Raw genomic sequence first — 15,000 nt, 5'->3', positions numbered from 1 at the left:
CCCAATTGTTGATTTTCAACCACGTGCTTTCTAAAGATGCATTTTTTTTTAGGGCTTTTATGCCTTTATTTGATAGGACAGAGAATAGAGCAGGAAACCAAGAGAGAGCGGGGAGTGACAGGCGGGAAAGGAGCTGCAGGTCGGACTTGATCGCTTTGGAGACTACAGCTTCTGTACATGGGGTGCAACCTAACCGCTAGGCCATCTTTCAATATTTACTTTATTTACTTTTTACATTAAAATGTTCATTGGCTGTGAATATTTTAGTGGTTTTCTGCAACATGATTATGTGACAGGTCTTGAAGTTCAGCTTTTTCCGCCTCTTCCCGCCGTCTTCTTTCCCACTTTTCTGCCTCCTCTGATTTGCTTCCTCTTGTCTTCAGTTTTCATGTTATTGATCTCATCTCTCTGTCTCCTGCAGAACATGCCGAGTTCCTCCACTGTAAGGGCAAAAAGTTCACCGATTTTGACGAGGTCCGGCAGGAGATCGAGGCGGAGACGGACCGCATCACCGGGGCCAACAAGGGCATCTCCGCTGTGCCCATCAACCTGCGTGTGTACTCCCCTCATGGTGAGGCTGGAGAAGAGACACGCAGATACTGGCTTGGGACAGATGACGTGCCCCCTTTGGTTTGCTTTTTCTATGAGCTAATGTTTCCCTTTCTTTCTCCTCCCAGTGCTGAACCTGACGCTGGTGGATCTACCGGGGATGACCAAGGTGCCGGTGGGCGACCAGCCGGCGGACATCGAGGCTCAGATCAGAGAAATGCTGATGCAGTTTGTCACCAAAGATAACTGCCTGATGCTCGCCGTGTCCCCGGCCAACTCTGATCTTGCAAACTCTGACGCTTTAAAGATTGCCAAAGAGGTCGACCCTCAGGGTGCGTGTATCAACACACACAAACACACACACACACACACACACACACACACACACACACACACACACACACACACACACACTGTAGCGAGTATTAAGTATGTTTATGTGCGTGTTTGTAAATGTAGGTATGAGGACCATCGGTGTGATCACTAAGCTGGATCTGATGGACGAGGGGACAGATGCTAAGGACATCCTGGAGAATAAGCTGCTTCCTCTCAGGAGGGGTGAGAACATGCACACACACACACACACACACACACACACACACACACACACACACACACACAGCAGTGGTTCTCTGTGCTTTAGGGCCCTCACAGTGACCCACTGTTTCCCTCTTGTGGTAACAAGGCAGCTTCACTCTAGAATTCTCAAACCGCTGAAAAAGAGAGAAATCAACAGCAAAAAAAAAAAAGAAAAAAAAAAAGGGTCTAACGGGATCTGGGGATTAATAAAAATGAACTGTGTAAGAAATCAAACGACAGACAGAAAGAAGAGTTGGAAAGGGGAAAGAGGGATTGTGGGGAAGAGAAAAACAGTGTCCTGGAAAAGAGTTTGCATGCATCTTGTGAGCTGCCCTTTATTGCAATGTGCTGATGCAGTGATTTTCTTTTCCATTTGCACTTGGTTAGAACCCAGGCATGTGCTTTTGAATATTTTCCATGTCCTTTTGTTTTTCTATGTTTTTTTTCCCCTCCCCGTCTCTCTCTCTCTCCCTCTCTCTCTCTCTCTCCCTCCCTCCCTCTCTCCCTAATGCTGTGTGGATGTTCACATTAACAAGGCTGCTGGCTCGACGTTGCATTAGTTATAGAGCATGAAACGGCCTTTAACTGAGTGATGCATGAGAAAACTTAACTGGAGGTGAAATGGGATCTGCGTGACCTGAACTCTCCTGGTTGTTTTTCTTTCTCTCTTTCTGTTTTAAAAGCCTGAACACACACATGTAGACATTTATGCTTTTAATTCCTCCCTACTTCCCTTTCTTTTCTCACTTCATCCTTAATAAAAAAGGTTTTCTTTAATCCCTTAAAATGTGGTTTTCGTCAGCTAAACATTATTAAACATTGTTTAAAGCGGTTTTGGTAAAGAAGGGCTTGTCTTGACTCTCTTGGTTTGGCTGTTTAACACGAGTTCATATTTAGAAGAATAAGAGGCCAGCATAATCCCAGTAATTGCTCCAATGCAAGATCTTCCATTTAAATCGCAAGTCGTGCCACAAGTTTGAAATCTGATCCAGTTTTGCTCTCAAATATTCCAGGAAGTGATAAAAAATGATTGCATCTGGTTTTCTGCAAAGCTCAAAGTGTTTCAGGCCTTTTTGTCTGAACGTCCTTCGGTCTGTGTCTGCTGTGTCAGGTTACATCGGTGTGGTGAACAGGAGCCAGAAGGACATCGATGGTAAGAAGGACATTAATGCTGCTATGGCTGCTGAGAGGAAGTTCTTCCTCTCCCATCCTTCCTATAGACACCTAGCAGACCGGATGGGAACTCCCTACCTCCAGAAAATCCTCAATCAGGTGGGTGAACGAGAGGAAAGAGAGAATAATCAGCAGTGCAACCTTTCAAGAGTTCCTTTAATGTATTTCAAGGTGTTATTCCAGCATTCCCCCTGCTTCACAAATCAGATACATTTAGCTTTTACTTAACTACTTTCTGCAGAAAAGTAAGTTGGTTAATTCAATTAATTAATTGAATGTAGTATTAATACGTACATTGGGACGTACTCATTTGCCATCACTTTTTGCCTTAACTTTAAGGGCATGATTATACACCCGGCACATTCTGCAGCACATCTGTAATTCCCTTCTACTTTACTTGATTACCTGAAAACAAATAAAAAATTGGCAAAAACTTTGACATTTTTTTTTTAACCATTTCCTGAATTCATTTTTTTAAATATTAAATTTAAGCCATTGTATTTTATTTGGAACATGTGTACTCCATTTCTTTTGTGATATTCATTTGAAATTATTTAATTATAAATGGAATAATTGAATAACTTTAGATTGTACTCCTTCACTTAAGTTGAGTGTGTCAGAATAGTAAATAAAAACATGCTAGCCTGCACGCTGTAAAATGCTACCTGAAAAGATTGGGATGTCGCATACTCTAAATGTTTATCTCTGAGTGGTGAAGAAGCTTGTATATTTGATTGAAGCTCAGGTGATCGACCTCTGACCTTGTCCCCTGCAGCAACTGACCAACCACATCAGGGACACCCTGCCTGGTCTGCGGGCCAAACTGCAGAGTCAGCTGCTCTCCATAGAGAAGGAGGTAGAGGAGTACAAGAACTTCAGGCCCGATGATCCGTCTCGCAAGACCAAGGCTCTGCTCCAGTGGGTACATCCAGGTGAAGGATAAAAACGACGACAGAAAAAACGGTTCTTTGATTCACTGATGCGCTTGTGTCTCTGCAGGATGGTGCAGCAGTTCTCTGTGGACTTTGAGAAGTGCATAGAGGGCTCTGGAGATCAGATCGACACGGCCGAGCTGTCAGGAGGCGCCAAGATCAATCGCATCTTCCATGAGCGCTTCCCCTTTGAGCTGGTGAAGGTGTGTGTCCTTCAGATGTTGTGTTTGATTTGATTGTATTATTTTGAAGATGTATTTCAGTTTCTAAAAAAGCAGGACTTCCTAGTTTTATTTATATTGTCAAGTGACTCTCCTCCTTCGATTTCAACGAGGCCAAAAAAAAAATGCCATCATGTAACTCTTTGTGGGAACAATTTGCAATTTAAAAAAAACATCTGATTTTGCAGACTTGGGCAAAACCACCAACCCATAAACATGTCTGTTCTTAGCTGTAAATATTTATATACTAAAGATTCAGACCCAAAATTCTCTGGAACATTTATCAGGCTTGTGGTTATTCTCATTTTGATCTTTTTTCTGTTGTATTGATTTGTTGCGTTATAGCCAGTTTACTCAGCAGAGAAGAGAGTTTTGAGTGTTTGTTTGACATAAAACATATTCATATTACTGTCACATTGATTCACAGCGACTGAGAATGTGAAGCGATTACATTTTTGGAACAGTCGAAAAGTGATGTTTATTGGATTTGATAAAAAAATTGTAGAAACAAAATCGTGATTCTGGGCTTTTCCAACCTCAACAGTCCTTGTTTGCTCCCTCTCAGTTTAACGTCCTCGCTCATCGTTTCTCTTCTCCCTCACTTACCTTCTTCATTTTGTTTATTTTACTCTTTTTTTTTTTTACCCCTGACTACATCCTCTCTGTTTACCCTCCAAATCACCCGAACATCTCTAAAACTTTCACCTCGCCCTCCCATTTACACCCTTCATCCTTTTTTTAACCTTTTCCTCTCAGTTAACACCGACCCTCACTCTTCTTTCATCCATATTTATCCTCTGTCCTCTCTCAGCCTCCCTCTGAGGATATTAAACTTACCGTCTGTGCCCGAAGCCCTAAAAGATACCGTGTCGGTTTCCTGCTGCGAGGACTGAGCAGGTCGTTTTCCTGGCCACAAGCTTGAATCATAAAACAGAAAATCTTAATGTTGGAGATTTTTTTTATAGAACATGCTGAAGGAAAATATTAATTTTTGTTGGGGAAAGTCAGAAAAAAATTAGGCAAGGCAGTCAATAAAAGTGTTAAATTAAAACACATTTTGTATATCCTTCTTTTAGTAGAGTAAAGCAAAGTGTGATTAAGGTTTACCACATTAGAGCAGCAGAAGCATTGGAGAAGTAATGAAGGAGATACATTCAAAACTCAGTGATTACCAACAATTTTTGGCTTGTAAGCACTTTAAATGAATGCATGTTACCAAATTCACCAATTTTATCCCAAGCAGCAACCTGTTGAAAAATGAAGCCGATGTGGAAGTGAAAAAAAGGCTGGCTCCAAAAGCCATGAAATCCCCTTTAGGTCCCATTTTGAAATGCTCATTTTAAGATCAGAAATTTAACAAAATGCATTTTTTTTTTGCTTTATAACTCAATCAGGGGTTGGCTGAGTTGACTGGCAGGGGTCATGTTGAAGCTGTTTGTCATGAGGCTTAAGACCCCGACTCCTTGCTTCTTTCTAGATTGTTGGACGTTAAGTTAAGATAGTATTTCCAATATGGCATCCGCCAATAATGGGCTTCAAATCTTTTCTTCTGAAACCACGTGGTGATATCACGGAGACTATGTCCATGTTTATTTTTCATACCGGTCTGAGGCCTTCAGATGATTCAGAGAAAAAATAAGAAAAATAAAGACATTAATTTAAGTTAAAAAAAAACCATGTTATATCAAGGTATTTGCTTTATATCGTATTCATATCTTTGGAAACATTTACTTTGTAGCCAAGAGTCATAAAATAACATTGATACCTTTCTCAGGACGGATCAGGAAGATGGTTAGCTTAGCTTAGCTTAGCATAAAGTCTTCAAGCAGTTAGAGAAAGCTAGCGTGACTCTGTCCTAATTTCTCCTATGAACCTAAAATCATCTTTATATTTAACCATCTTTATTGATTTTCTTGCCGTCCTGGCGATACTGCCTGAGGAAAGTGGCTGTTCCTTGTCGGTAATATAGTACAGCACATAACTTGATTGAAAAATGAGATACAATGTTTGAAAAATAAAATTGCCTTGGAGGTGCATTTTGGTGTAATCTTGCTTTAATAGTCTCAGTAATAAGTAATGCAAAAAGCCTATACTCAAAGAACTTTATGCATGCATAGAAATGAGAAAAAAATGTCAATTTTATGAGCTGATATGTTGTTTTATTTTAAACTCAGTGGAATAAATGATGGAGCGAGACGTTTAACCGATCTGTGAATCTGTTAGAGAAATGCTGTCTATATTTAATCCACACTGTTGTCTCTGTCTGGGTTTTGCAGATGGAGTTTGATGAGAAAGAGCTCCGCAAGGAGATCAGCTACGCTATCAAGAACATTCATGGAATCAGGCACGTCCGTCCTCCAACTCACCCCTCTATTCATCCCTGCTTCCCTCCCTCTAAACTCTTAACTCCCTCTTTTTCTCTTCTCATCTCAGTCACCTCTGCTGGCCAGACAGCGTCTAACTGACTTTGCTTATCTAATCACAAAGACCTCTGCGCTTAGATGACAGCGCTTTGTTGAATACTAATGACACCCGTTGGGATCAAATAGGGACTATACTTCTTGTGCAGAACTTGTTTTTTGTCACCATGCAATCAGGTTTTATAGATTTCCATCAATGTTGCTGTTTGGCTGTTCTGTCAGTATCAGAGATCTGTTATCCACAGATTGATTGATTCCAAAAACAGGTAGTCCTCTGTGGACATGGAGATGTTCTGATACCATTTTTCAAAACTCCAATATTGAGTTTAGCTCAGTGTAGCTTTCACTGATGTTGTTTGCCATGATCACGTCATAATTTACATAAAACATGTTGTTTTTATTTCTATTTTTCTGGGGTGGGCGGTCTTCAAAAATAGTCCCAGATTGGTGCATTGATTGATTTTCGGTTACCTGTAACCTGATGCAGCATTTCAGGCAGTATCAGGGGCTGATTTTGGTATCTTTATCTGTTGCCGCCAGGATACAGAAATCCTATACTGATTGTATTATCAGAACAACTCTTCCCTAATAACGTTAACTTTTCTGTATCAAATTTGATCCCCTGCTTAATATATAAAACCATTCCGTCTAACACTTTTTTTGGTGAAGTGACTTGATGTATTCTGTAAAAACGTCCAATTTAAGCACAATCAGAAGCATTACATAATGTTTCCTTGATGATTCAGCTTTGAGTAGTTTTTATTGTTCCATTCTCTTTCCCTCTCTCTGTCTAATTTGTGTCTGTTTATGTTAAGGGGGAAAAAAAAAACTCAAAAATGGGGGATAATTCTTAACAATTAACACTCTTCTCTTTACCCAACCCTCCTCCCTCTTTCTGTTTTTTGTTCCTCTCTCTCATCCATCCTCCTCTTCTTTTTTTTGGCTCTGTGGCTGGTTTTCTCTCTGTCGGGCAGAACTGGCCTCTTCACTCCGGACATGGCCTTTGAGACCATTGTGAAAAGGCAGATTGGGAAGATTAAAGAGCCGTGCACCAAATGTGTGGACATGGTCATTTCTGAGCTAGTCAGTACGGTTAGGCAGTGTACCAAGAAGGTAAAAAAAACAAACAAAGAGTAAATGATAGATAGCACTTTTTTTTTTTGTTTTCAATCCTTATCTGCAAAGTCCCTCTGCTGTTCACTCCCTTTTTGCTGTAACCACCTGGCTCTCTCCAGCCCTCGCTGTTTGTGGACAGTGAGGGGACTCCTGGAGCGACTGGGTGGGCTGCGGTGTACCTGCCTGCCTGCCTGCCCGCCCGCCTACTTTACCGCTTCGGAGGGGTCTGGCTGGACAGGCTGGCCGTTGTAGAAAGCTGTGCTGAAGAAAAACCAGTGTGGAGGCTGAGCAGTCATTAAAATATGGTTGCCTGGCAAAGATTAAACGTCAAAGCTGCCTCAGGACTTGTGTTTATGAATCTGATTCTCAGGCTTTCTGACAAAATTTCAAGTTGGAGAATTATAGTTGTAGATGTGATTTTTTTTCGTACAAGAAGTTGCTTATTGCTACATGTATTTCACTCCCACTAGACAGTATTTGGCTTCAAATAAGACATTTTATGTTTGGATTTAGAATTTTAACGTATCACCTTATTTGCATAATTATCTTCTGCTCACATTTCATTTTTAGATGCAAATATTGTTAACACAAGTTCATATTTTGTTCCTGTAAGTATAATGTATTAAGTGTGGAATTGGCCTCTGGTCGGTGCTTGAACCTCCGCTCCCTTTTACGGCAGTCTTCATAAGAGTTTTTTCTTAGAGCTAAGATTATTTTTGTACATTAAATCTAGTAGGTCTACTTCTCTTTCTGCATTCACAGGCTTGTGTGTTATGAGAATAATTTGCCGTTTATTTAGATTCCTTGGCAGCCATATTGGATGACCTCAGCATCCAGACTTTCTTGTGTGTGTGTGTGTATAAGGCCGCAGCCGTGCACCTGCAGCGGACAAGAGCCATGACGATTATGTTTTAACTGCTCTTCAACGGGCCCTCGGGGGCCGCTCTCTCGGCTACAGAGGCTCCTTGAGTGTGGCCAGAGAGAGAGCAGTAGTCTGTATCCAAATTGATCCACTGTGACCAAACAATTTTAACAGTGGTTGGAGCAGAAACAACCTGGAGGCCTTGGGATAATAAATGTTATGATTACACTCCCACTAGAAGTCAGAGAAGAAGGAAGGACGGGTGGAGGAAGGGTCAACACCGGGAGGGATCGGGGCATTTTGGCTGTATGTCGGGGGTGCACAGCTGCGGCCTTGTGTTATGTTGCTTGGACTTTTTTGGCTGGTGGAGTTGTGCAGGCTGGGAGCTCCCTCTTTTTCATCCTTTTCCTCCTTATCTTTTCTCTCTCTTTTCTCTTTACTGATAGAGAGAGGTTCCAGCGCTATCCTGTTTAAGAATGGCTTCAAGGGAAATCAAATGTCTCACTTGCATTTTCTTCCTTCTGTGCTGTTTTCCCCTCCAAAACCCCCTCACACCTTTCCTCCTTTTTTTTTTTTTTTTTAAATCTTCAATCCATTGTTTCTCCTGTTACGTCTCCAATCTTTTTCCTTCCCTTTCTGTGTTCTGTTAATTCCCCGACCATCTCTTTTCACCCCTTTTGTTTTCATGTTTCCTGCCTTCGTTTTCTCTCTTCTCTTTGTCTGCCTTCTTACAACTCTTCACTGGTTGCCTTCACTTCTTCTCCTTCTCTTCAATTTTTCTTCTTCTTTTTATTTTTTACTCCTCCTCTCCCCCGTGCCGCCTGCTTATCCCTACAGGACGGGGCTCTTCACCCCTGACCTGGCCTTTGAGGCCATAGTGAAAAAGCAGATCCAAAAGCTGAAGGAGCCAACACTGAAGTGTATAGATATGGTTGTGAGCGAGCTCACCTCCACCATACAAAAGTGTAGTCAAAAGGTAAAACGCTAACGAGGACTAAGCCACTTTTAGGATTTTTGTTAATTACACAGGGGTAGACTGATGGCTTGACATTAATTACATTGATATCAGTCGTTGCAAGAGACAAAAATAACAGCCGCTTCCTTTTAATATTTTTTTTTAAGATATAGAATCATAAACATTAATGAAATGAAGATTGACTCTGACATTGATAGAGACTTTCATGTTTCCTTCTTTGTTAAAATATCCTTACAATTACAGAAAAAGGGATAAAATCTCTTCTACATTGATGTAAACTTTGTGATTTTGTTGTTTAAGTCTTACATTAAATTGGCTTGTTTAACATCAAATGGTAAACTACCAAATCATCAATTAAATCATTTAATATAAAGATTAGTTTTCCCAATCAGTGACATGTACTGACACAGTATTTTAAGCTAAGCTCATTCAGGTTAAAACATCTTAAAGGGAACTTTTTGTTGGTTTTTGAGAATACTTTTTTTCTCATTATGTTTATGCCAGAGTATTTTTCTTTGCATGTAACCTGCATGTGTGGCTTCAAAGACCCTGCATTATGTTTCATGCATTTATGCATGGGATTTATCGCTAAGATTAAAGGCCCTGCCTAATTAAAAAAAAAACATGATATGAAGCTACTGTGTGTCAGATTTATGTCTGACATTTGTAAATAAATAATACAAAATCTCCTTCGAAAATGTCTCTCACCATAAAGCAGATATCGGTCTATCCTTACTCCAGACTTTACAAATGCAGCTACATAATCTAAAATTAAACGGTTGTTTCCGTTCTATTTTTTTATAGTCAGTAATTGGTTATTGATAATTTAACAAGTCGTGCCTCTTAATCTACATGTTATATAATTTTCTTAATCCAGCAAGCGTTAAAAGTCCTTTAATCAGTTGTTAAAAGTCATATTGTTTTTGTCTTTGTCTGTTTAATCAGTGGAGTGACTGATTGTGTAGTTCCACTCTCTGACTAATTAACAAACGTTGCATCGCTCTATTTCTCTTTTTATTTATTTTTTCGTCCTCTCCATCCTGTCATCCTTTAACCTTTTGAAAGCAAAATAAGCCAGATAGAGAGCGTGACCTCCTTTGGATTTCTCTTCTCTGTCACACTTTAATCCTGATTTTACTTTCAGAAACACACTGTTTCAAAAACAATACTGTATTATAATATACAGTGGTTGGGAATATCCATAAAGGGGTCAGTTTAAAGTCGTCCTCCATCACCCTCTCTCCCTCCCTCCCTCCCTCCCTCCCTCCCTGCTCCTTTGCATTGCGTGTTGGTCTGAATTTGAACGTCTCCGCCTGTTGCCTTGGTTATAAAAAACAACAACACATTTTTCACTGTCAGATTTGTGTTGCACTGTTGCTTTGTTTGACACTAAACCCCTCATCAGATATTTAAACCCTTTGCATACCGTGAAGTTACAATGCATCTTTTATAGCACACATTTTTATTTATTCCATGGTTTTCACAATTTTCAGAGAAAAATCAGAGGATGTTTGAGTAAGAACATAAACAGTTCCCCTCACCCAAAAAAACTAGGGATTTTAAATTTTATACAGAAGCTGAAGGAATAATAGCAAACTTATTGTTTTTAGCTTATTTAAAAAAAGCCAGAATGTTGCTGTTGTTTTTGTCGCTGGCTAGCTAATTAAGCTAACTATGACTATGTTGAAAACCTTTAATGGTTTGAGTCTGGAAAACATCTTAATAACCTCAAATTTTTATCAGGCTACTTCCTGCAAAATCCCCAAATTTAAACTTTTTGTGTAATTTTGTGATTTGTAGTTTGCAAATGGTATCATTCTATCATTAGCACAAGTTTTTTAGTAACTCAATAGTGATTTTTTGCAGAACAATTGTTGTTCAATTTAATTCAGAAGAATCAAAAACAGGATATTAGGCTTTCAAGCATACTCTGTTGTTTAGTCAGCTAAATGTAGGCTAGCTGTTGTTGCAGCTTGCTAGCTACTCTAGCTAACTCCACGATTATATTGAACTCTTAAGCTATCTTTTAAATGTTTTAATCAGACTTCTTTTTTAAAATAAATACAATGTTCAAATATACATGTCTGGCCACAAAAATGCTGTATTGCTTAAGGCTAAAGCTACAGTAGGCTTTTCATATCTGGCATAACCTACTATAGTAATTTTGTGGTTATAGCTTGCTAAGCTAACTCAATAATTATGTTGTAAACTCTATCTCCAGCTGTGCTTTTAATACTTTAACCCGGTCCTTTTTATGTGAAACATATAAAAAAAAAGTGTTGAATATGCATGTGGTGACTCATTGTCTACAATAAATATAAAAAACTTAGCTAGGTCCCTGACAAAAAGTTAGCATCTCGTCATCCCTGTAAACGTTAAATCAACGTTGGCAGCAGACAAAGTTCACTGATAAACCAAACTAACCGACAGACATGAAAGATGCATTGTGACTTGAATGCTGACAGCTTATATTTTTCTATTTTGGGCTGTGATTTTGGTTTTTCTTCTTTCCTCACACTTCTCTAAATGTGTTTGTGTCACATTGGAGGCCCACTGATGTCTGTGTTTCGTGGGTTTGCAATGAGCTCATGGAAAAAAAAAGACCCACATCGTGTGCTGGGGAAAAAGACATTTTTGTTTTCTGCCAGGAACATTGTTTATTCTGTGTTTGTGTAGTAATATCACAGACTTTGCACTATTCCTCTGCATTTGTTCCATATTACCTGCAAATTATTAAAAAAAAAAAATAAAAAAAAATGGACTTTTAACACAAATCCGTCCCATTGGTCGGAGTGTGCAGAGACTAGAGCCGAGTCTGGGATCAATTCCATCAAACATAACCTGTTAAGTTGTGTTTCTGTAATGTATTTAATTGTATTAGTGGAACTGTGTGACGTGGTTGAGTGAGTTAAGTCATCTTTAACTGAAGCTTATATGTAGTTATGAGATAGTGTGTGTATGTGTGAGTGTACTTTGGCATAGTGTGTGTGTTAGTGTATTTTTGCTACCTACCCACTGCGTTCTGTGCTCACAGCTGGCCCAGTATCCCCAGCTGAGAGAGGAGATGGAGAGAATTGTTACCCAACATATCAGGGACAGAGAAAGCCGCACAAAGGGACAGGTAAGTACACAGAAAATGAATATATCCAAAATGAACAAAAGCCACCTAATATTTGTCTTTAAACATTATGTAGGGGGGATTTGGTTTGATCGAGTATTGTGCAAAAATAATAAATACTCACACAAATATTCATATTTCAACCACAATAAAGAACTGAATTTAAGTGTTTTTAGTTAGTTTCGTCTCTGTACTGAGCTAGGTTGGTTTGTATTAAATGATAATAAAGGTATCATTGTTTGACGTGCTTACTGCTATTTTAAAGTATGTTTTGGTTATTAGAAAATGAAACACTTGAGGACTTGCTGCTTACTCAATGGGTTGTTCTAGTCTTGCGGGGAGTTTTGCTACTTTAGCTTTAAATTATTACATTGAGCTTTCGTCATAGAGGTGTCAGATTCTGCAAACAAAGAAATACAAAACCTATAACATTATATCATCAGTGAATGGGCTGTGATTGTCTCTCTCTTCCAGGTGTTGCTCTTGATAGACATTGAGTTGTCCTACATGAACACCAACCATGAAGACTTTATTGGATTTGCCAAGTGAGTTTTGGGATTTCTTCTTCTTTGTTGCAAAGGGACTGAAATGCTTAAAGCCATGTCATGTGGCCAAAATCAAGTATACCATGATGCGTTTTTGTTGTGCAGCGCTCAACAGAGGATCAGCCAGATGAACAAGAAGAAAGCGGCTGGAAACCAGGTACGTTAAAGCGCACATTGAGAGCTCCTTCTCCATTTCACAGGGTATAAAACAAAGTAATTCTCCTGAAGCTGCTGGAACGTGTTTCCAGACTGAACTCATGTTTCGTCTGTTTGCCAGAAACATGACATCTGAACCCCATGCAGTCTTTCCCTAAGGCTTCCTCCTGTTAGCACTCAGCGCTCTGTTTTACCCAGGCTAAATGTAGCACAGCTATACAGTATTTTGTTACCCCGGGCAACAGTCCATATCCTGCACAATGCAGCTCTTCTACACGCTAATGGACAACAGTTGTTGGATCTTGAAAGTACTCGTTCTTTTGGTGAAAATCACGGTGATGTCAGCACAAAGCCAGGTCTGCTGCAGAATATCAGACCTCTGTTTTATTGAGATGTAGGATTCTTCACACAGTTTATGGATTTATCGAGAACAGTCATGACATTTATATCAAATACAAAGCCAAGGTTCCCTCTGCAAGAGTTACACAATCCTCAAAAAAGGGCTTGGCAATTAATCGACTTCCAATTTCAAATACGATTTTGGCATCTCAAGATCATGAAAACAAGATAGTTGAGATTAAAATATTTCTGTGCTGCACGTCGTGTTGCACTAGATTTGTCCTTATGGTTTTGTCATGTTTGGAAAATATTTCCAAGTGTTTAAACTTTCCAACTTTATACACAAACTGTCCTCAGAGTAAAATTTGGTCCCTGTAACACTGTTTGAAGATAAGATGATACGCGAGAAGTTATGGTGGGGGGGGGGGGGGGGGGGGCACATCAGTGAAACCGTAACTCTCTTGGTAGCTTTTTAGCTCCAAACAGTGTTCATGGGAACCATTTTTTCCTTTGAGTAAAGTTTGTGAATTCAGTTCAGAAATTATAGCATACAATTGTTTCACTTCTCCAACTTTCAAATTTCTCTACCAAATCTGTGCTCCTTAAAATTATTTTTAATTCATTATATATTTATATATTTCACGCTTACTTATTTTCATGTATTGCTTGTTTTTCAAAGTGTTCACAATGTTAAACTGTAGAAAAGATTAAGAATGATAAATGTGTTTCTGATGTTTTATAATCGTCGAGTAATCGTTTTTTAATAATTGTGATCTCAATTTCAGTCAAAATAATTGTGATTATGATTTTTGATAATCTGTTTATGGAATTGCCTGAAATTGAAAATCTCTCTCGACATCTCAAACCACTTCAAAGTAGAAATGGCGCTAGCCAATGAAGCTATACTTGCCACTTGTTTTTAATTGAAACGAGTGCTTTAGTTAATTTGATAAAGAAGGAATGATAGCAACTTTAAAAGCTGGCACTCTGTTAAGAAATTAAATCAATTCATGGCTGTGTCTCTGATTTGTCACAGATCAGGAGTTTTAAAATGGCAACAAAACTTCACTTTAATGTTTGCCACATTTTTATCTGTATGCTAAATGACAAATTGAACCCCACTAATGAAGGAAACTTCCTGTTAACACATCACAATATCCATTTTAGCATCTTTTCTTCCTGTTATTTCCACCTGAAAGCATGTCAGTCTTCTATTTCACACACTCGACTCTTCTCTTCTCTTCACTCTCCTGGTTTTGGAGTTTTCTATGAATTGCTTTTCCTCTTGTTTCCTCTTGAGTGATTGCTCTCTTTTCTGTGTCTCGTCTCTTTACCGTCCTCTCTGTGGCTTCTCTGCTTCAGGATGAGATCATGGTGAGTAGAGTGTGTGGGTGTGTGATTCTGTGCATGTCTGAGAAAAGCTTTTATGCGTATGTTCTCATGATTTCCCGCTCTGCATATATCAGGAGTATGTGTACACTCGTGTGTCTTTTATGTGTACTGAATTATAGTGGGTTCATGAGTGTGTGTGTGTCTGGATGTGTGTCTACAATGAGCTTTGTACTAACCACCAATAGTTTGGCAGGTGGCTGTGGTGGGGGATGCTTGGCTGCTTCCCTTTCCTCTCTCTTTTCTTTTCAGCCGCAGTCGCACACACTTAAGCTGTTTTCACACACGCACTCCTGAAAGTTTTCGAGAAGTTTTTTTCCCCCCAGAATTCTCCCTGAATCGCTTTTCCAAACACGTCTCTCACAGTGTGAAGTTGTCTCTGTCGCGTACATAAACGAGACGCCGCGCGAGCGAGAGTCCGACTCTGTAACGACGACGCTACATATCATTTCACACATTCGTGGAGCAATGAACAAGTGGGAAAAGCTTCACACTGGCTAGCTGAAATAATGCAGCATGAAGCTGCTCTTACACATGCAAGACGATCGCACGCTGGCAATGTGATATAAACGCCATCACCCCGCCCACTCGCTTGTGATACATCTCCTAATTATTACCTTCTGCT

General features: G+C 39.5%; 1 protein-coding gene across 11 annotated transcripts in view; it reads left to right on the top strand.

Annotated features, from left to right (window-relative positions):
* The window catches only part of dnm1a (dynamin 1a), a 53,926-nt gene that overhangs the window by 11,315 nt on the left and 27,611 nt on the right, over nucleotides 1–15,000 (top strand). For 4 of the 11 annotated variants that reach the window (XM_061060934.1, XM_061060938.1, XM_061060932.1 and 1 more), the window contains exons 3-14: nucleotides 422–571; nucleotides 678–881; nucleotides 1,009–1,107; nucleotides 2,240–2,400; nucleotides 3,077–3,219; nucleotides 3,301–3,436; nucleotides 5,731–5,798; nucleotides 6,849–6,987; nucleotides 11,863–11,949; nucleotides 12,421–12,491; nucleotides 12,597–12,648; nucleotides 14,349–14,360. In XM_061060934.1, the coding sequence (XP_060916917.1) occupies nucleotides 422–571; nucleotides 678–881; nucleotides 1,009–1,107; nucleotides 2,240–2,400; nucleotides 3,077–3,219; nucleotides 3,301–3,436; nucleotides 5,731–5,798; nucleotides 6,849–6,987; nucleotides 11,863–11,949; nucleotides 12,421–12,491; nucleotides 12,597–12,648; nucleotides 14,349–14,360 (1,322 nt within the window). Of the gene's footprint in view, nucleotides 1–421; nucleotides 572–677; nucleotides 882–1,008; nucleotides 1,108–2,239; nucleotides 2,401–3,076; nucleotides 3,220–3,300; nucleotides 3,437–5,730; nucleotides 5,799–6,848; nucleotides 6,988–8,689; nucleotides 8,829–11,862; nucleotides 11,950–12,420; nucleotides 12,492–12,596; nucleotides 12,649–14,348; nucleotides 14,361–15,000 lie in introns of all 11 variants that reach the window. The other 7 variants (XM_061060939.1, XM_061060933.1, XM_061060937.1 and 4 more) reach the window with 3 other exon arrangements.

Source organism: Labrus mixtus, chromosome 17, assembly GCF_963584025.1.
Source record: "Labrus mixtus chromosome 17, fLabMix1.1, whole genome shotgun sequence".
NCBI classification, from domain to species: domain Eukaryota; kingdom Metazoa; phylum Chordata; class Actinopteri; order Labriformes; family Labridae; genus Labrus; species Labrus mixtus.
This window is presented reverse-complemented; position numbering and strand designations above follow the sequence as displayed.